This window comes from Oncorhynchus gorbuscha, linkage group LG03, assembly GCF_021184085.1.
Source record: "Oncorhynchus gorbuscha isolate QuinsamMale2020 ecotype Even-year linkage group LG03, OgorEven_v1.0, whole genome shotgun sequence".
NCBI classification, from domain to species: domain Eukaryota; kingdom Metazoa; phylum Chordata; class Actinopteri; order Salmoniformes; family Salmonidae; genus Oncorhynchus; species Oncorhynchus gorbuscha.
Genome location: NC_060175.1, coordinates 34705289 through 34726331, shown reverse-complemented (window position 1 = coordinate 34726331; position 21043 = coordinate 34705289). Strand labels below are relative to the sequence as shown.

Sequence of the window (21043 nt, the reverse complement as noted above, 5' to 3'; positions counted from 1 at the left end):
AAAATACTCTTCCAGATATTAGGCTAGGGGAGATATTATGCTATGGACTATAGACTGCAAATGTGTGGTATGTTTCGAGACAGTCTGCTTTGGGTAACATAATACGCCATTGTTTTATGGAACATAGACAGTCATGCCATGTATGCTGTCTTTTTTACAAAACAAAATGTATCTTCCATAAAAACATGTTGAGGTGCTGTCTGCTTCTCTCCTACTGCTCATGGTGTTCTTTAGCCTGGCATGTTATATCAGGGCAAATGTGCTATTGCAATTTGGAGAACTTTAAGAATAGATTAATTTGTACAATAAAAAAACAAGGATTTTACAAACTTACTATAGATCCATCTCTGGTGCAGTAAGTGGGCGTGGTGTATCCTGTTTGTGCGTGATTACGTTACAGCGCGGTGACGCAAGACTAGTTGTTTTGGAGGAAGTGAGAGAGAAAAAATCAGTCGCGAAAAGAAACCAGGGCAAAAGACAAGACAACAAAATCTGAACAAAAATTATATAGCTAAATATACGTATTTACACTAATCTGAAGGGAATCTGAAAATACTAATCGGGGAATCTGAATATCAAAGAGAGATAAGCATCTCAAGCTGCAGAAACCAACTTGATACATTAACATTTTAACTGGGTAATCTAGCTAACGCATTAACTAGCTATCTATTTTGCTCGTGACAGTTATTCAATTTCAACAAGAGGCTCACCTGAGTCGATACAGCGGTCTGGTGTGTTGGAAGTTGAAGGTAAGCTCTGAGATGTAATTAACTAGCTAATGACTGCGACATAATATAACATTATTTCATAGGGAAAGCTTTTGTTCATGGTCTAACGTTACCGGGGGAATACAAGAAATGGGCGACCGTCACAGTGGGGCGGCCTCTTGCAGTCGAATTGAGCAATAGGTCGGGGACGGTGTAGCCGTGGGCCTCCTGTCCTGTCAGCTCCGACGGAGTGAACATTGCGTTCTAATGTGGACATGACCGAAAATATTTTCTGTTGTCCATTAATAACCACTTGAAATGTAGTTTGAACAACAACGACGCCGCAAATTGAAGGTTCAGGACATTCCAAATAGCTAAGCTTCCATGTTTCAAAACAACATTTTATGGAACATTACATTACATATATCTTTGTACAGAAGATTGATTCATGCATTGTTTGTTAGATATGTCACACGTAGGATCCCAGTGAGTCGATTGTAAAACAAACGTCTTGTCGGTCCTGAGCTTGTGGAAATCTTTCTCCCATGTGATCTGACATCTATAACGCAGTGTCATGGGTTGCAGATTAGACGAGGACTGGGGTTGTTACAGTAACAACTAACTTGTATTTATAGGAATCCTACTGTAAAATTTAACAATTATACTAGTTTATATTATGACAACTATTCATTTGTATGTTGGTTATATTCAGTTACAGTGTTGGTTATAGTTCCACTACAACATAGACATGATACTGTGCTTTCCAGCTAGACATTTTGTCAGCATAGAGATGACCTTTCCCCTCGTTAGAGCATCACTGTGTCACACTCACAGTATCTCCAGCTGCGGGAGTCACACTAACAGGGACTCAGGTGCAGCTGTCAACCTGGTAGCATTGAGGGTGTTAAGTATGTGACATGTTTGGAAATTAGTTAATCTCATCAGGGTTATTTATGCACAACACATCTAGCCTATATTTAGACTTTGTTTGTGTCTGAATGTGCCTCTGTATCTGGGTGTACAGTGGGGCAAAAAAGTATTTAGTCAGCCACCAATTGTGCAAGTTCTCCCACTTAAAAAGATGAGAGGCCTGTAATTTTCATTATAGGTACACTTCAATTATGACAGACAAAATGAGGGGAAAAAATCCAGAAAATCACATTGAAGGATTTTTAATGAATTTATTTGCAAATTATGGTGGAAAATAAGTATTTGGTCACCTACAAACAAGCAAGATTTCTGGCTCTCACAGACCTGTAACTTCTTCTTTAAGAGGTTCATCTGTCCTCCACTCGTTACCTGTATTAATGGCACCTGTTTGAACTTGTTATCAGTATAAAAGACACCTGCCCACAACCTCACAGTCACACTCCAAACTCTACTATGGCCAAGACCAAAGAGCTGTCAAAGGACACCAGAAACAAAATTGTAGACCTGCACCAGGCTTGGAAGACTGAATCTGCAATAGGTAAGCAGCTTGGTTTGAAGAAATCAACTGTGGGAGCAATTATTAGGAAATGGAAGACATACAAGACCAATGATAATCTTCCTCGATCTGGGGCTCCAGATCTCACTCCATGGGGTCCAAATGATCACAAGAACGGTGAGCAAAAATCCCAGAACCACACGGGGGGACCTAGTGAATGACCTGCAGAGAGCTGGGACCAAAGTAACAAAGCCTACCATCAGTAACACACTACGCCACCAGGGACTCAAATCCTGCAGTGCCAGACGTGTCCCCCTGCTTAAGCCAGTACATGTCCAGGCCCGTCTGAAGTTTGCTAGAGAGCATTTGGATGATCCAGAAGAAGATTGGGAGAATGTCATATGGTCAGATGAAACCAAAATATAAGTTTTTGGTAAAAACTCAACTCGTCGTGTTTGGAGGACAAAGAATGCTGAGTTGCATCCAAAGAACACCATACCTACTGTGAAGCATGGGGGTGGAAACATCATGCTCTGGGGCTGTTTTTCTGCGAAGGGACCAGGATGACTGATCCGTGTAAAGGAAAGAATGAATGGGGCCATGTATCGTGAGATTTTGAGTGAAAACCTCCTTCCATCATCAAGGGCATTGAAGATGAAACGTGGCTGGGTCTTTCAGCATGACAATGATCCCAAACACACCATCCGGGCATCGAAGGAGTGGCTTCATAAGAAGCATTTCAAGGTCCTGGAGTGGCCTAGCCAGTCTCCAGATCTCAACCCCATAGAAAATCTTTGGAGGGAGTTGAAAGCAATGTGATTTTCTGGATTTTTTTTCTCATTTTGTCTGTCATAGTTGAAGTGTACCTATGATGAAAATTCCAGGCCCCTCATCTTTTTTTTAAGTGGGAGAACTTGCACAATTGGTGGCTGACTAAATACTTTTTTGCCCCACTGTATATGCATACAAATCATTGAAGTGACTGGTCCCAGCTGTCTCTCTACCTCTCCCTCCCTGTGCAGTGTTTAGAATCCAACATCATGGACAGAGGGCATCAGACCATAACCAAATAACACTGTTTGGGATTTGCTGGAGTCATCATGTTATGCATGATGTCATGCTACTCCCACAAGAGAACAATGCATACTATATACATATATACTATATGCATACTATATTAATGACCATGAAATGTGAAATATAACCGTGATTCACTGCCAAGTCTAGTGATGACAGTCAGACGATCAACCCAGTATTTTAGGAATCCATTCTTCACGTTATGGAGAACCTCTATACATACTGGAACTCCAGGCTACCTGATCCCTAGCCTCTCTGAGTTGGAGGTCAATGGTCAGTAGTCTTCTCTGGTAGTCATGTACGAGACTATGGTGTTGGCATGCCCAGTGGGCCATCCTGAAGGGCTGTTCTCCACGCTCCAGAGTCAATACACTGGCCCTGTTCGAATGATTTAAAAGTTTGCTCTTTATTGCTTGTTTCCTTCGGGAAACACAGGTCATAAGTGTTGGATAGCCAATGAGTTCTTCAAAGAAGCCAGAAAGCGAGGATTTTCATCAAAGTATTCAAAAATGGCCCCTACCTCACCACACTTCACTAGTTAATGGAGAGCAGAGCAGGAGCACTGAAGGGGTTCTTGTACTCAGAGGAGAACTAGAGTGTTTGGCCAACTCTGATGTCTGTGCAGTGATGTAAGTTAAGACTGTTTGTAAATATAGCCACCATTTGTCATTATCATATTAATGTTGGATTTATGAGTATGGCTAAACAATCTTTAAAAGTCTCACAGGTGGAGCAGTTGTCTGTAGTTGGATGTCTGCTGGCGGTCGCCTATGGGTTGTATTTTGAGTACAGATCCAGAGGCCTAGTTAGTAGTTTATCAATAGAAACACATGGCTTGTTAATGGCTATGGCTTGTTCACAGACCGAGACTACGAGTGGATCACAGGGCCTGGACACGAAGGGTCACTTACCCTGTTTCTAGGCTCTGACCCCACAGAGCCACAGCTGAGACAACACAGAGAGAGAGAGAGAAAGACAAAGACAGTGACCACTGTCCAGGGGGTTGTGTAAGTGTTGTTATTTTGGAACCTTTTTTTACAATTATCAGCTCTGAAAATGGAGAGAAGTGTCAGGCTTTGGCCAGATGGGACATCCCTGTGTTTCACTTAATTAAGGGTGAGTGGAGTGAGGGCTGTGGATGGATGGTAGGCTTGGCATTATACCGGTGTATACCGTTTAGGAGGCCAGCATCTCGGAGTCGCCTCTTCACTGTTGAGGCTGGTATTTTGCGGGTACTATTTAATAAAGCTGCCAGTTGAGCACTTGTGATGCATCTGTTTTGCAAATTAGGCACTCTAATGTACTTGTTCTCTTGCTCAGTTGTGCACCGGGGCCTCCCACTCCTCTTTCTATTCTGGTTAGAGCTGGTTTGCGCTGTTCTGTGAAGGAAGTAGCACACAGCGCTGTATGAGATCTTCAGTTTCTTGGCAATTTCTCGCATGGAATAGCCTTAATTTCTCAGAACATGGATAGACTGATGAGTTTCAGAAGAAAGGTATTTTGTTTCTGGCCATTTTGAGCCTGTAATCGAACCCACAAATGCTGATGCTACAGATACTCAACTAGTCTAAAGAAGGCCAGTTGTATTGCTTCTTTAATCAGAACAGTTTTCAGCTGTGCTAACATATTTCCAAAAGGGCTTTCTAATGATCAATTAGCCTTTTAAAATTATAAACTTGGATCAGCTAATACAACATGCCATTGGAACACAGGAGTGATGGTTGCTGATAATGGGCCTCTGTAATCCTATGTAGATATTCCATAAAAAATCTGCCGTTTCTAGCTACAATAGTCATTTACAACATTAAGAATGTCTACATCCTCTTTCCGATCAATTTGATATTTTAATGGACAAAAAAATTGCTTTTCTTTCGAAAACAAGGACATTTCTAAGTGACCCCAAACTTTTGAACGGTAGTATACATATACAGTACCAATCAAAAGTTTGGACACCTACTCATTTCCAGGTTTTTCTTTATTTTTAATATTTTCTACATCTTAGCATTCTCTCAACCAGCTTTATGATGTAGTCACCTGGAATGCATTTTAATGAACAGGTGTGTCTTAAGTTATTTTGTGAAATGTCTTTCCTTTGTAATGTGTTTGAGCCAATCAGTTGTGTTGTGACAAATTAGGCGGGTATACAGAAGATTGCCCTATTTGGTAAAAGACAAAGTTTATAATATGGCAAGAAAAGCTCAAATAAGCAAGAAATGACAGTCCATCATTACTTTAAGACATGAAGGTCAGTCAATCTGGTAAATTGTGAGATGCAGAGTAGGTGAACGGATGAGCTCCGCATGTGTGGTTCCCACCAGGAAGCAGGGAGGAGGAGGTGTGATAGTGTGGGGGTACTTTGCTGGTGACACTTATTTATTTAGAATTCAAGGCACACTTAACCAGCATGGCTACCACAGCATTCTGCAGCGACACACCATCCCATATCATCTGTTTTTCAACAGGACAATGACCCAACACACCTCCAGGCCGTGTAAGGGCTATTTGACCAAGAATGAGAGTGATGGAGTGCTGCATCAGATAAGCTGGCCTCCACAATCACCTGACCTCAAGCCAATTGAGATGGTTTGGGATGAGTTGGACCGCAGAGTGAAGGAAAAGCAGCCAACAAGTCCTCAGCATATGTGGGAACTCCTTCAAGACTGTTGTAAAAGCATTCCAGGTGAAGCTGGTTGAGAGAATACCAAGAGTGCAAAGCTGTCATCAAAGCAAAGGGTGGCTTTTTGAAGAATCTCAAATATTAAATATATTTTGATTTGTTTCACACTTTTTTGGTTACTACATGATTCCATATGTGTTATTTTATAGTTTCTACAATGTAGAAAATTGTAAAAATAGAGAAAAATCCTTGAAAGAGTAGGTGTTCTCAAACTTTTGACCGGTAGTGTATATCGTGGAACACTATCTTCAAAAAGGCAGCAACCTCAGCAGTGGCGCTTGTTTGTAGTGGACTGTGGCTGTGCTGTGGCATAGCCTTGTTTTGTTAATTTATTTTTTTCCTGAGCCCTTGTCACAGTCAAGTCACAGCTATTTTATAGTAAAAACATATGATGTAATATAGCAGAATTAAATTGACCAGAATATTTTTCCTAATAAAAAAAGTTTCCAGTGCAAAGTGATGCTTATCTCATGCCTGGAACAGTTATTCTCTGTGATCATTTAAAACGGTTCTCAATTTAGCGAGTTGAAAGACATTTTTTTTTTCAGTGATACAAACCTAAATTTGTCTTTTCAATATACAGATATTAGATTTATTTTTCTGCCTGTTCTTTGGAATTTTCCAAATGGATGAACGATTCCACATTGAACACTGCATGGGGATGAATTATGGCCAGGACATCTGCTTGGTGAGTAGGCCCAGGCTTAATGATTCTGATGAAAATATGCTCTGTCTTTAGCAAACTAATGTTTTTGCATATTTTTAGTGTGGAACCAGTCTATGTTTAGGGGGACTATTTGCCTAGGCTAACCAATTCTAGATGGCACTAGCAGTTTGCAAAGTAGCTTAAGAGGAAAATAGACGGAATGCAATTATTCAAAAATCGCAGCTTGTTGCAGGAACACATTTTCTACTTCAGTCAACCAGCCCATTTTGAATTTGTGATGAAACTGTTTGTTTTTTTGGCAAGGAATGTTGCTCCTGTATCCCATTAGTTAAATATGTTTTTATAGGCATTTATTTCTGTTGGCCGAACGGAAGCTTGTGTGCGTACTCGGCACACGTGAGTGAATGAGACACAGAGGGGAAAGAGAATTTAGGGGAAAGAACGGTGTGATGTTTGACTTGTTTTCATTTTTGTTGTGCCCTGCCAATGCACATGTACAAATGGAACACTGGAGTCAAAGCAAATTAATGTTGTCAAGACAATTTCACTTGCCCGTTCGGTTAGCCACAAATCACATTCCACCAAATAGTTTTACAGTATTGGATAAAAAACAATCTCTGGTTGAAGATCGAGATTTGACATCCTGATGGTGTATATCTTGATGGTAATAGGCCGGACAAAGGCTGTTGTACTCATTAATCTGACTGTTGGCCTGGCTGTTACATTGTTGTTTCCCATGATAAACACAAGATGGATTTGAATGGGTCCACTCTCGTCATTGTTTCAGTATAACATTGGGGGGCTTTTCTATTATCCTTTATCTCAGTCAGTGCCAGATAGGACTGTGCTAGGCTCTTTCCTATGACACTGCACCAGGTGTGTGTGCCTTGGTGAGAGATCTCACCTAGATTTCTCCATTGAGAGAATGTGCCCTCAAAGTTAGGATGTTTGCCATTAGTATTGAAGCCTAATCACTTATTAAAACTGGAGTTTGGGAACGGCCACCCTGGAAGTGATTGGGAAAGAGTAAAGTTTTATGGTTGTCGTTCTCTCGCCTATGATTTGAAACACGATCTAGTCCTCAGACTGTGTCTGTGTGTGTGTGTGTGTGTGTGTGTGTGTGTGTGTGTGTGTGTGTGTGTGTGTGTGTGTGTGATTAGGGAACACATGACTGGAATGAAGAGTTTAAGTCTGATGCCCAGTGGAATAGCACTCAATCTACAGTACACACAGTGCTAAATCACACACATTATAGCATTTTCTGACGCTCATGGTGCGGAGCTATGGATTTCAACCCCAGCGATCAGTTTGAAACTATTTGAAAAATATAAAATGTCTAGAGAAATCAGGTAAATATACTTGTAAGAACTACTTTTTTCCAGGTGTGTGCATATTTTTGTGTTTAGATAGGGCAGGGGTGTCAAACTAATTTCCCCCGGGGGCCCGTTTGGTCTTCACCATGGTCTGGACCCCGGTAGGGCCACGCTGAAAATGTGTTATTTCCTCGCTGTCAAAATGTGCAAATAATGATCCGCTATCCATCGTTTCTGGAATTTTGGATGCTCCCTTACTGTCTAGCTTTAGTTTTGATGATTGTTAGTGAGTTGGACACATTGAAGATACATTATAATGTCTACACAGTTTCAATTTGGTTTTAGTCATTTGGAAGAAACTAATTATACAAAAAATATATATAATTTTTAAACTAATACATCATGGCGGGCCTTACTAAATCATCTCGTGTGTGTGCGTGCATAGTCCAAGTCCTGGGTTGCATCCAAATAATCAACTTTCTCCCAATGTATGGATTTGAAAGGAAATGACTGTTAAATGGAACCTCCCTCTTGGCCTACATCAATACAATGCTTTTAAATGTTTAGGGAGTAGTGAACGAGTGCACACTTCAGGAGGAAGGAAAGATTGAGACTCAACCCTGATTTTGTGTGTGGTCTCTCCTCAGACACGACAGAATGACGTCCAGGAAGAAAGTGCTCCTGAAAGTCATCATCCTTGGGGATTCTGGGTTGGTCACCGAGTATTTGTGTTCTCTTCCTGTTTGACCAGTGTTTTGTTTTCCACTTTGATAAGACTGCTGTTTGGGTATTCCAGATTCATTAGAAACTTCAGTCTACTACAGTCTTCCTGTACAGTCAGACTGCTGTTTGGTTGTGCCACACATTTACAGATAACTGCCAAAATAAAGAAAACACTAGAGTAAGTGAGGGGTACAAAGTATATTGAAAGCAGGTGCTTCGATAAAGGTGTGGTTCCTGAGTTAATTAAGCAATTAAAACATCCCGTCATGCTTACGGTCATGTATACAAATGCCCAGTTGCCCATTATTTTGGCTAACATGGCTAGAATTAGATCGCTCAGTGACTTTGAAAGAGGGGTCTCAAAGGAGCATAGGGGGTTTAAAGGATGAGTGTCCACAGTATTGCATCAGAGCACCTCTAATGGGGTTTTAATGGTGTCTGATCTCTCTCTGCTCCTCATTGAGTTTGGCTCATGAGCCATTGGCCATGGTTCCTCTTTCACCGTTAGGACTGAATGGATAGATGGAATAATGCAGCAATGTAAATAGATGAATAATTATCTTTAACACCTTTCTTTCCCCTGCTTGTTGTCCACCTCTCTTTCCCTTCATATCTCTCTCCTTCTCAGAGTTGGGAAGACCTCCCTGATGAACCAGTATGTGAATAGGAAGTTCAGTAACCAGTACAAAGCCACAATAGGAGCTGACTTCCTGACCAAGGAGGTGATGGTGGACGATCGGCTCGTCACAATGCAGGTACAGAGACGTGGCTACAGCACCATCATCACAGCCACAATATCCAATAATAAAGATGGCGCCGATAGACATGGCCGCCTTGTTTCAGGCTCCGAAGCAACTTTGCAGTATTTTGTTTTTATAATGTTCTTTCTCACGTTATTAGCCCAAAACTTTCTTTGCATTATTACATACACCGGGAAATAACTTTTTGATATCAGAGAGGCGGTAACTCACCAGCATTCCTGAATTGTATCTTTTGTTCGTACCATCCAAGGCATTTGAACTTATCCCAGAGGCAGCTCCAAGACGCCGCCGGCGTAGAAGAGGTATTCGGAGTGGACTTTTAGTCCGACTCAGGAGGTGTGCACACTATCCACCGCTTCCGAGTATACTAGTCACGAATGTTCAGTCTGTGGAGAAAATAAAGAATCTACTTCCAGAGAGACATCAGGGACTATAACATACTCTGTTTCACAGAATCATGGCTCTCTCTGGATATACTGTCCCCGTCCATACAGCCAGCTGGGTTTTCAATACATCAGCAGATAGGAATATAGTACTCCAGGAACGAGAAAGGTGAAGGTGTATGTTTCATGATTAACTACTCATGGTGTGATTGTGGTAACGTACAGGAACTTAAGTTATTTTGTTCACCCGGCCTGGAATACGTCACAATCAAATGTCGACCGTATTACCTCCATACAGAATTTTCTTCACAGCCGTGTGTATATCTTCATTTCGATACCACGACAGCTCTCAAGGAACTACACTGGACCTTGTGTAAACTGCATATCCTGAAGCCGCATTTATTAAAGCTGGGTATTTCAGTAAAGCAAATCTGAGGAAAACGCTACCGAAGTTATATCAACACATCGCCTGCAGTACTTTTGTGCTTCAAAAACTCTTAACCATTGTTACTCTCCCTTCTGGGATGGCTACAAGGTCCTCCTCCGCCCTCCCTTTGGCAAATCAGAGCACGACTCCATTTTGCTCCTCCCTTCCTATAGGCAGAAACTCAAACAGGAAGTACCCATGCTAAGGTCTATTCACGGCTGGTTTGACCAATCGGAATCCATGCTTCAAGGCTGTTTTGATCACGTGGACTGGGACATGTTACAGGTTGCCTCTGAGAATAACATTGATGTATATATTGATACAGTGACTGAGTTCATCAGGAAGTGTATAGGGGATGTTGTTCCCATTGTGGCGATTTAAAACCTATCCAAACCAAAAACCCTGTGTAGATGGCAGCATTCGTGATAATTGAAAGTGCGAACCACCACATTTAAGTACGGCAAGGTTCCGTAAGGCAAACGGGCAAAACGTCAGTACAGAAAGAAAGTGGATTCCCAATTCAACAGCTCAGACACGAGGCGTATGTGACAGACTCAAGATAATCACAGATTATGAAGGGGAACACCAGCCACTTCGCAGACACCAATGTAATGCTCCCGGACAAGATAGCCTTCGCCAGCTTTGAGAATAACACAGTGTCGCTGACATGGTCCGCTCCCAAGGACGGTCAGCTCTCGTTCTCCATGGCTGACGACAGTAAGACATTTAAGTGTATTAACCTTTGCAAGGCAGCCAGCCCAGGCGGCATCCTTAGAGCGTGCGCAGACCAGTTGGCTGGAGTGTTTACGGACATATTCAATCTCTCCCTATCTCAGTCTGCTGTCCCCACTTGCTTCAACATGTCCACCATTGTTCCTGTACCCAATAAATCAAAGGTAACTGAACTAAATGACTACCGCCCCTTACCATTCACTTGTGTCATGAAGTGCTTTGAAAGGCTAGTAAACCTACACAGGATCGGTGTCTCCCCTGCGGACGGTTGAGCTAATGTAGGCTAAGTAACAAAAAAAGTTCCCAGGACATAGACATATCTGATATGGGCAGAAAGCTTAAATTCTTGTTTCTCAAACTGCACTGTCAAATTTACAGTAGCTATTACAGTGAAAGAATAGCATGCTATTGTTTGAGGAGAGTGCACAATTATGAACTTGAAAATGTTTTATTAAACAAATTAGGCACATTCTGAACAGATATGCAATGGTTCATTGGATAAGTCTAAAACTTTGCACATACACTGCTGCCATCTAGTGGCCAACATCTACATTGCGTCTGGGCTGGAATAAGATATTATGGCCTTTCTCTTGCATTTAAAGAGTGTAGAAGTGTAGCAAAATGCTTGTTGAACAACAAGAAAATCTTAAGAACTAGAAGCGAGGCAGCCCTCTGTCGTAGTCATTTTTACCTGCAATACAATATAACAATCGATCCACAGATGATACAATCACCATCGTACTGCACACTGCCTTATTCCATCTGGACAAGAGGAATGCATACAGTTGAAGTCAGAAGTTTACATACACCTTAGCCAAGTACATTTAAAATCGGTTTTTCACAATTCCTGACATTTAATCCTAGTAAAAATTCCTTGTCTTAGGTCAGTTAGGATCACCACTTTATTTTAAGAATGTGAAAAGTCAGAATAATAGTAGAGAATTATTTATTTCAGCTTTTATTTCTTTCATCACATTCCCAGTGGGTGAGAAGTTTACATACACTCAATTAGTATTTGGTAGCATTGCCTTTAAATAGTTTAACTTGGGTCAAACATTTGGGGAAGACTTCCACAAGCTTCCCACAATAAGTTGGGTGAATTTTGGCCAATTCCTCCTGACAAAGCTGGTGTAACTAAGTCAGGTTTGTAGGTCCCTTTGCTCACACACACTTTTTCAGTTATGCCCACAAATGTTCTATAGGAATGATGCTTTGTGATGGCCACTCCAATACCTTGATTTTGTTGTCCTTAAGCCATTTTGCCACAACTTTGGAAGTATGCTTGGGGTCATTGTCCATTTGAAGACCCATTTGCGACCAAGCTTTAACTTCCTGACTGATGTCTTGAGATGTTGCTTCCAAGTGTCTGCTAAATGGCATATATCCTTGTGATGCCATCTATTTTGTGAAGTGCACCAGTCCCTTCTGAAGCAAAGCACCCCCACAACATGATGATGCCACCCCTGCGCTTCACAGTTGGGATGGTGTTCTTCGGCTTGCAAGCGTCCCCCTTTTCCTCCAAACATAACGATGGTCATTATGGCCAAACAGTTCAATTTTTGTTTCATCAGACCAGAGGACATTTCTCCAAAAAGTATGATCTTTGTCTCCATGTGCAGTTGCAAACCGTAGTCTTCCTTGCTGATCGGCCTTTTAGGTTATGTCGATATAGGACTCGTTTTACTGTGGATATAGATACTTTTGTACCCGTTTCCTCCAGCATCTTCACAAGGTCCTTTGCTGTTGTTCTGGGATTGATTTGCACTTTTCGCACCATAATATGTTCATCTCTAGGAGACAATGCGTCTCCTTCCTGAGCGGTATGATGGCTGGGTGGTCCCATGGTGTTTATACTTGTGTACTATTGCTTATACAGATGAACGTGTGGTACCTTCAGGTGTTTGGAAATTGCTCCCAAGGATGAACCAGACTTGTGGAGGTCTACAATAATTTTTTTCTGACGTCTTGGCTGATTTCATTTGATTTTCCCATGATGTCAAGGAACGAGGCAGTGAGTTTGAAGGTAGGCCTTGAAATACATCCACAGGTACACCTCCAATTGACTCAAATGATGTCAATTAGCGTATCAGAAGCTTCTAAAGCCATGACATAATTTTCAGGAATTTTCCAAGCTGTTTAAAGGCCCAGTCAACTTAGTGTAAGTAAACTTCTAGCCCACTGGAATTGTGATACAGTGAATTATAAGTAAAATAATCTGTCTGTAAACAATTGTTGGAAAAATTACTTGTCATGCACAAAGTAGATGTCCTAACCGACTTGCCAAAACTATTTTGTTAACAAGAAATTTGTGGAGTGGTTGAAAAAACTAGTTTTAATGACTCCAACCTAAGTGTATGTAAACTTCCGACTTCAACTGTAATTAAATTGGGGTTTCCTCTTTTCTTAGACAGTTCAAATCAAATGTATTTATATAGCCCTTCGTACATCAGCTGATATCTCAAAGTGCTGTACAGAAACCCAGCCTAAAACTCCAAACAGCAAGCAATGCAGGTGTAGAAGCACGGTGGCTAGGAAAAACTCCCTAGAAAGGCCAAAACCTAGGAAGAAACCTAGAGAGGAACCAGGCTATGTGGGGTGGCCAGTCCTCTTCTGGCTGTGCCGAGTGGAGATTATAACAGAACATGGCCAAGATGTTCAAATGTTCATAAATGACCAGCATGGTCGAATAATAATAAGGCAGAACAGTTGAAACTGGAGCAGCAGCACGGCCAGGTGGACTGGGGACAGCAAGGAGTCATCATGAGTCATCATGTCAGGTAGTCCTGGGGCATGGTCCTAGGGCTCAGGTCCTCCGAGAGAGAGAAAAAAAGAGATAAGGAGAGAATTAGAGAACGCACACTTAGATTCACACAGGACACCGAATAGGACAGGAGAAGTACTCCATATATAACAAACTGACCCTAGCCCCCCGACACATAAACTACTGCAGCATAAATACTGGAGGCTGAGACAGGAGGGGTCAGGAGACACTGTGGCCCCATCCGAGGACACCCCCGGACAGGGCCAAACAAGAAGGATATAACCCCACCCACTTTGCCAGAGCACAGCCGCCACACCACTAGAGGGATATCTTCAACCACCAACTTACCATCCTGAGACAAGGCTGAGTATAGCCCACAAAGATCTCCGCCACGGCACAACCCAAGGGGTGAGGGGGCGCCAACCCAGACAGGACGACCACAACAGTGAATCAACCCACTCAGGTGATGCACCCCCTCCAGGGATGGCATGAGAGAGCCCCAGTAAGCCAGTGACTCAGCCCCTGTAATAGGGTTAGAGGCAGAGAATCCCAGTGGAAAGAGGGGAACCGGCCAGGCAGAGACAGCAAGGGCGGTTCGTTGCTCCAGAGCCTTTCCGTTCACCTTCCCACTCCTGGGCCAGACTACACTCAATCATATGACCCACTGAAGAGATGAGTCTCCAGTAAAGACTTAAAGGTTGAGACCGAGTTTGCGTCTCTGACATGGGTAGGCAGACCGTTCCATAAAAATGGAGCTCTATAGGAGAAAGCCCTGCCTCCAGCTGTTTGCTAAGAAATTCTAGGAGGCCTGCGTCTTGTGACCGTAGCGTACGTGTAGGTATGTATGGTACCAAATCAGAGCGATAGGTAGGAGCAAGCCCATGTAATGCTTTGTAGGTTAGCAGTAAAACCTTGAAATCAGCCCTTGCTTTGACAGGAGTCCAGTGTAAAGAGGCTAGCACTGGAGTAATATGATCAAATTTTTTGGTTCTAGTCAGGATTCTAGCAGCCGTATTTAGCACTAACTGAAGTTTATTCAGTGCTTTATCCGGGTAGCTGGAATGTAAAGCATTGCAGTAGTCTAACCTAGAAGTGACAAAAGCATGAATTAATTTTTCTGCATCATTTTTGGACAGAAACTTTCTGATTTTTGCAATGTTACGTAGATGGAAAAAAGCTGTCCTTGAAATGGTCTTGATATATTCTTCAAAAGAGAGATCAGGGTCCAGAGTAACACCGAGGTCCTTCACAGTTTTATTTGAGACGGCTGTACAACCATTAAGATTAATTGTCAGATTCAACAGAAGATCTCTTTGTTTCTTGGGACCTAGAACAAGCATCTCTGTTTTGTCCGAGTTTAATAGTAGAAAGTTTGCAGCCTTCCACTTCCTTATGTCTGAAACGCATGCTTCTAGCGAGGGCAATTTTGGGGCTTCACCATGTTTCATTGAAATGTACAGCTGTGTGTCATCCGCATAGCAGTGAAAGTTAACATTACGTTTTCGAATAATATCCCCAAGAGGTAAAATATATAGTTGAAAACAATAGTGGTCCTAAAACAGAACCTTGAGGGACACCACAATTTACAGTTGATTTGTCAGAGGACACACCATTCACAGAGACAAACTGATATCTTTCCGACAGATAAGATCTAAACCAGGCCAGAACATGTCCGTGTAGACCAATTTGGGTTTCCAATCTCTCCAAAAGAATGTGGTGATCGATGGTATCAAAAGCAGCACTAAGGTCTAGGAGCACGATGACAGATGCAGAGCCTCGGTCCAATGCCATTAAAATGTCATTTACCACCTTCACATGTGCCGTCTCAGTGCCATGATGGGGTCTAAAACCAGACTGAAGCATTTCGTATACATTGTTTGTCTTCAGGAAGGCAGTGAGTTGCTGCGCAACAGCCTTCTCTAAAATTGAGAGGAATGGAAGATTCGATATAGGCCGATAGTTTTTTATATTTTCTGGGTCAAGGTTTGGCTTTTTCAAGAGAGGCTTTATTACTGCCACTTTTAGTGAGTTTGGCACACATCCGGTGGATAGAGAGCCGTTTATTATGTTCAACATAGGAGGGCCAGTTAGGCTAAGGCAAGGGCTGTTTCCTCTTCTATGCTGCTGCCGCCTCCGCTGCATTGTTCTCAATCCCAAAATGCTGGTTCACTTTGCAATTATGCACGTATTAACATGGGGAAAGGCACCAGTTCTATGGCATACTGAAGATTATTTTTCAGAACCGCGGACAGCGACCATATTCAACGCGGGAGAAAGTTAATTTGTTCTAAATAATATTCCATTTATTAGTGTTGCACCATTATTTTTGTATAGTATAACCATATACAATTTCAGTATCACATGTAGTGATGGACTATGCCATCCCCGTGGTCTCCGCAATGGATTAGTCCACTGAGACAGGTGCGAATCAGACAGGTATCTTGTGCACCGTTAAAGAAATGTCGGTCTAAAGAAATGTTGGTCAACCAGCAGCCTATTGACCAAAAAATCTACCAGTCGACTAAATTGAGGTCAGCCCTAATAAACAGTATATCATTGGAGCACTTCATTTTATTTTTTATATATACCCTTAAATTTGACAGGGAGTAATGTTGAGACCAAGGTCACTTTTTAAAAATGAGTCCTGTAATTACAAAGATGTACACCATTTTCAGGCTGAGAAGTGCCAAACGGGTACACCTGTTTTATCTGATTTACATTTACATTTGAGTCATTTAGCAGATCTTCTTATCCAGAGTGACTTACAGGGTTAAGTGCCTTGCTCAATTGCACGTTGACATATTTTTCACCTAGTCAGCTCGGGGATTTGAACCAGCAACCTTTCGGTTATTGGCCCAACACTCTTAACCTTTAGGCTACATACTAAGGAAATGCAAACAACTTGTCATACCAATGGGGGATCAAGTACGCTTTTGGTAACACTGATGCAAACTTCAAGTGGCAACCAAACAAGTCTGATTACATGACAGTGTGATTAGTTTAAGATCTTAGTTCAGAAAACATGTTTCCCAGCAATAGTTAATCCTCTTTCCTTCTGTCACGTTTTCCCGCCCTCCTTTCTTTCCTCCATCGCTCCCTCTACCTGTCCACATGGTCAGATCTGGGACACGGCAGGGCAGGAGAGGTTCCAGTCCCTGGGTGTGGCGTTCTACCGCGGGGCAGACTGCTGTGTGCTGGTGTTTGATGTGACTGCTCCTAACACCTTCAAGACTCTAGACAGCTGGAGGGACGAGTTCCTCATCCAGGCCAGTCCCAGGGACCCCGAGAACTTCCCCTTTGTGGTGCTAGGCAACAAGATCGACCTGGAGAACAGACAGGTGGGTGACAGATGACTATAGGCGTTACCACATCTAATGTTACCACCTCTAGTACTACAGTCATTGGTCCTAATGCTAATGTCATCTGCAGTGGAGTTTCCATACATATGATTCAAAGTTTCTCAGTAGCAGGGTACGATCTAATGTGTGTTTTTAACCAATATTGGAGTCTCCTCATAGATCTCATCTGATGTTTGTGAATGTCTTTCCCTACACACCCAGGTGACGACCAAGCGAGCTCAGGCATGGTGTCAGAGTAAGGACAACATCCCCTACTTTGAGACCAGTGCTAAGGAGGCCATCAACGTAGAGCAGGCCTTCCAGACCATCGCACGCAATGCCCTCAAACAGGTGGGTTGGGCCAGGATCATCATGGCAGCTCACAGGAGGGAATTGGGGGTTTTGGTGAATGAATGACCTTTTATGTTTGTGTCAAATCGCCAGTTGGCAACCCATTCCTTATGGGATTAATTGACACATAAACAAACATTACAATAATTCCCTGCGCATCGCATAAAGAGTTAAACAATAAATATCAACACATAAGTTAAATAAGGTTATCCAAACAATAATTATATACAGAACAATGAAACAGAAGAACAATGAAACAGAAGGCAGATACAGAACAATGAAACAGAAGGCAGATACAGAACAATGAAACAGAAGGCAGATACAGAACAATGAAACAGAAGGCAGATACAGAACAATGAAACAGAAGGCAGATACAGAACAATGAAACAGAAGGCAGATACAGAACAATGAAACAGAAGGCAGATACAGAACAATGAAACAGAAGGCAGATACAGAACAATGAAACAGAAGGCATTTGAACCCAGTCTGGCATAAAGAGAAGATTCAAGTGGGAGACAGGCCTTGGTTTTGTTGACTGTTCTTTCAGAGGACTACTGAAGTAGAAGAGCAAAACTTAGATCCCAGTTTCTCCATTTCTCATTTGTTTCTCCCTCTTTTATTTTTATCAGGAGACGGAGGTGGAGCTGTATAATGAATTCCCGGAACCCATAAAGCTGGACAGGAATGATCGAGCAAAGCCTTCAGCAGAGGCCTGCAGCTGCTGAGGCACAACATGGACTATCTTCTGTCTGGCTTTCAGGAACAAACCCCTTCTCTCTTTCTAAAGGAAAGGACAGCCTCTCTGGTTTCTGCATGCACCCATGTCACATTCCCCTCCCACCAGAATCCCAACGAGTGTCCAGTTATTTACATGTACTGCACATGATGGGTGTATACATACACCTTTAACACACATTCATTCACTCCCACACATACACATCTTGATGAATCCAATGCCGTTAGAGAAGAATTGGTACACCCCTGTAGACTCCACTATTCCTGCCCGTTCCTGAATCCATACCATGAGTGAACCCACAGCCTGGCCCACCCTGTCTGACTGTGTCCCCTCTCTGTCTCACATTGGGGGGTCCAGATGGAGCCATGTCCTAGGAGTGTAGTGGAGAACTCTAAAGTGATGGCTGAAGCTTCTTGACATGAGATTATGATGATGATATCTTTGTCTCATTGTCTTGAAACATTTAATCCTCTGTATTTTCTGTTCTTCATAATTGTTTTGTTTTGACTTGAAGTTCTATATTGCCTAACTTACTGTTGACAAATAATTAGCTGTACTATAATGTTTTGTTCGAATTGGCTGTCGATGTTAAGTCTTAAGCCATTCGGAAGCTTATACTTGGTTTTGCACTGTGGTTTTACTGATATTTTTTGTTCTAAACTCTTATTTGGGCTTGACTGAGAACAAGCCATTAAAAACAACACTGCTCCCACCATCCTTCTCTACTACCCCCAGGAAGCCTGTTGATGCTATAAAAAAAAATACACAGGTGGCTCCCTTTTGTTGGGAGTGCGCATTGGTTGGTTTAGTAGCTTATGTTGCAGGGGAAATATTCATAAGTAGGCGATGAAGAGAGAAAATCTGACAACGCAAACACAATGGAAGACATGGAGAAAGTTCTTATTAAGATATTAATAGTCCTAGAACTACTGCTACTACTATGTTCTATATGTCCTTTCCTTTGTCAGACAATGTGTTTCAACACTAGAATTACAGCTCTGCTCCTCTACATCTGTCCACTGTTATGCCTGTATTGTCTATACTGTATCTTCCTTTCTGCTGGTAGCTCAGGTTGGCAAGAGTTTGTTAATAAGTGCTTAATATGACTTTTTAACAGATTGTGTACTACTATTGAGTGTGGGTATAACAGGAACAGTGGGGAAAAGATGAGAGATTAAATAATTGGATGTTATTTCTATCAATCACAAAGAAACAGTCCAAGGATTTGCCCTGGTATTACTCCTCTTCTTCAGGAAATAATCAGTGCTATGCCAATTCAGTTGTTGAGTATTGGGATTTCAAAAGTAATGATAATAAAAAGTAATTCAATATAAAAAAAATGTATGATTGTTTTACTGCAATGTGTTTTAAAATGCTGGTGAGTGAGTTGAACAGTATGGGTGTGTGGATAAAATCACTGAGGAAGCAAAGCCAGTAAAAAAATCCATATTACAAACTACTGTAATTGTTTGCTCTATAACCCATTTGTTCACATGCCAGCATGATATACAATAAGGCTGTGACAAAAAGAAAAGTCACACAGTGGTGCAATAGATTAAATTACCCACATTTGTTTCATCACAAAACCAGAGAGCAACATCTGTCCAGTGAAATCTACAAAGCAAATATTGCATGTAACAAACTGTTATGACCTGCAACATGGTCAAGGAAGTTCAATGTTTTAGACCATTTACTAAAAAGACAACAGGAGCATATTTCAGCACCATTTCAACTTAGATATGATCAAATCCGCAAGGCAATATATAGTTTAATACACTGAGAACAAAGTTAAAGATACCAAAAATGATTTAGTCCAATCAATGTTACTAAATATCATGTGGCTGTCCATGGTACTGATTTCTCTGTGTGTGTGCATGCACAAGTAAAACATTTGGACCCACCCTACTTGTAGACTAGTTGAATGTCAATGCCATCCTCCTCTTTTTCATGTTGGCAATACTGTCTATGGCTCTGTCATACAGTACACTTTTAGCTTTTGTTGTCATAGGCTACCTAGCTAAAATGCTTGCTAGCCTAACTTCCTCGCATGGGCAACAATGAACCAGCTAAGTTAGCTAGCTAGTCAATGTAAGCCTAAAAGCCTGTCTTCCCTTGGCATCCATGAATACATGCCACTGGAGTTATAGGATATATTTATTTAGAATATGTCATCAGCAGGTAGCCTAGTGGTTAGAGCATTGGACCGGTTGCTGGTTTGAATCCTCGAGCTGACAAGGTAAAAATCTGTTGTTCTGCCCCTGAACAAGGCAGTTAACCCACTGTTCCCCAGTAGGCTGTCATTGTAAATAAGAATTTGTTCTGAACTCACTTGCCTAGTTAAATAAGTTTCAATCAAATAAAAAAGTGTTTTATTTACCTTTATTTAACTAGGCAAGTCAGTTAAGAACAAATTCTTATCAATGACAGCCTAGGAACAGTGGGTTAACTGCCTTGTTGAGGGACAGAACTAAAGATTTAATTAGTATTTGGTAGCATTGCCTTTAAATTGCTTAACTTGGGTCAAACGTTGTGGGTAGCATTCCACAAGCATCCCACAACAAGTTGGATGAATTTTGGCCCATTCCTCCTGACAGAGCTGGTGTAACTGAGTCAGGTTTGCAGGCCTCCTTGCTTGCACACGCTTTTTTAGTTCTGCCCACAAATTTTCTATAGGAATGAGTTCAGGGCTTGGGAGGAAATTATGGCTGGAGACAAATGCCTTCCGTGGAAGCAGGCGCAGGGAGAAAAGGGAGGACAGTGACGACGCCGGGGTTGGCGGCCACAGTGTAAGCCCAAAAGACAGCCCAGGAATGAGCCAGAGACCGTCAGGAAGTCGAAGGAGGAACTCGACGAAAGATTCCGGAGAGAGGTGGTGGCGATGAGAGTGCTGCAGAGCGGGCGTGCTGAGGAGCGTGGCACGAGTCCAGTGTCATCTGCACCATGCATCTCGCCTCCAGTGGGCCT

General features: G+C 42.0%; 1 protein-coding gene across 1 annotated transcript; it reads left to right on the top strand.

Moving 5' to 3' along the window:
* The first annotated feature begins 418 nt into the window (after window positions 1-418).
* LOC124031264 (ras-related protein rab7-like) lies at window positions 419-19419 on the top strand. Its single transcript, XM_046342324.1, has 6 exons — window positions 419-749; window positions 8515-8577; window positions 9219-9345; window positions 16774-16992; window positions 17215-17343; window positions 17973-19419. The coding sequence occupies exons 2-6, from the start codon at window positions 8525-8527 to the stop codon at window positions 18066-18068; spliced, it is 624 nt and encodes a 207-aa protein (XP_046198280.1). The 5' UTR covers window positions 419-749; window positions 8515-8524; the 3' UTR covers window positions 18069-19419.
* The last annotated feature ends 1624 nt before the right edge of the window (window positions 19420-21043 follow it).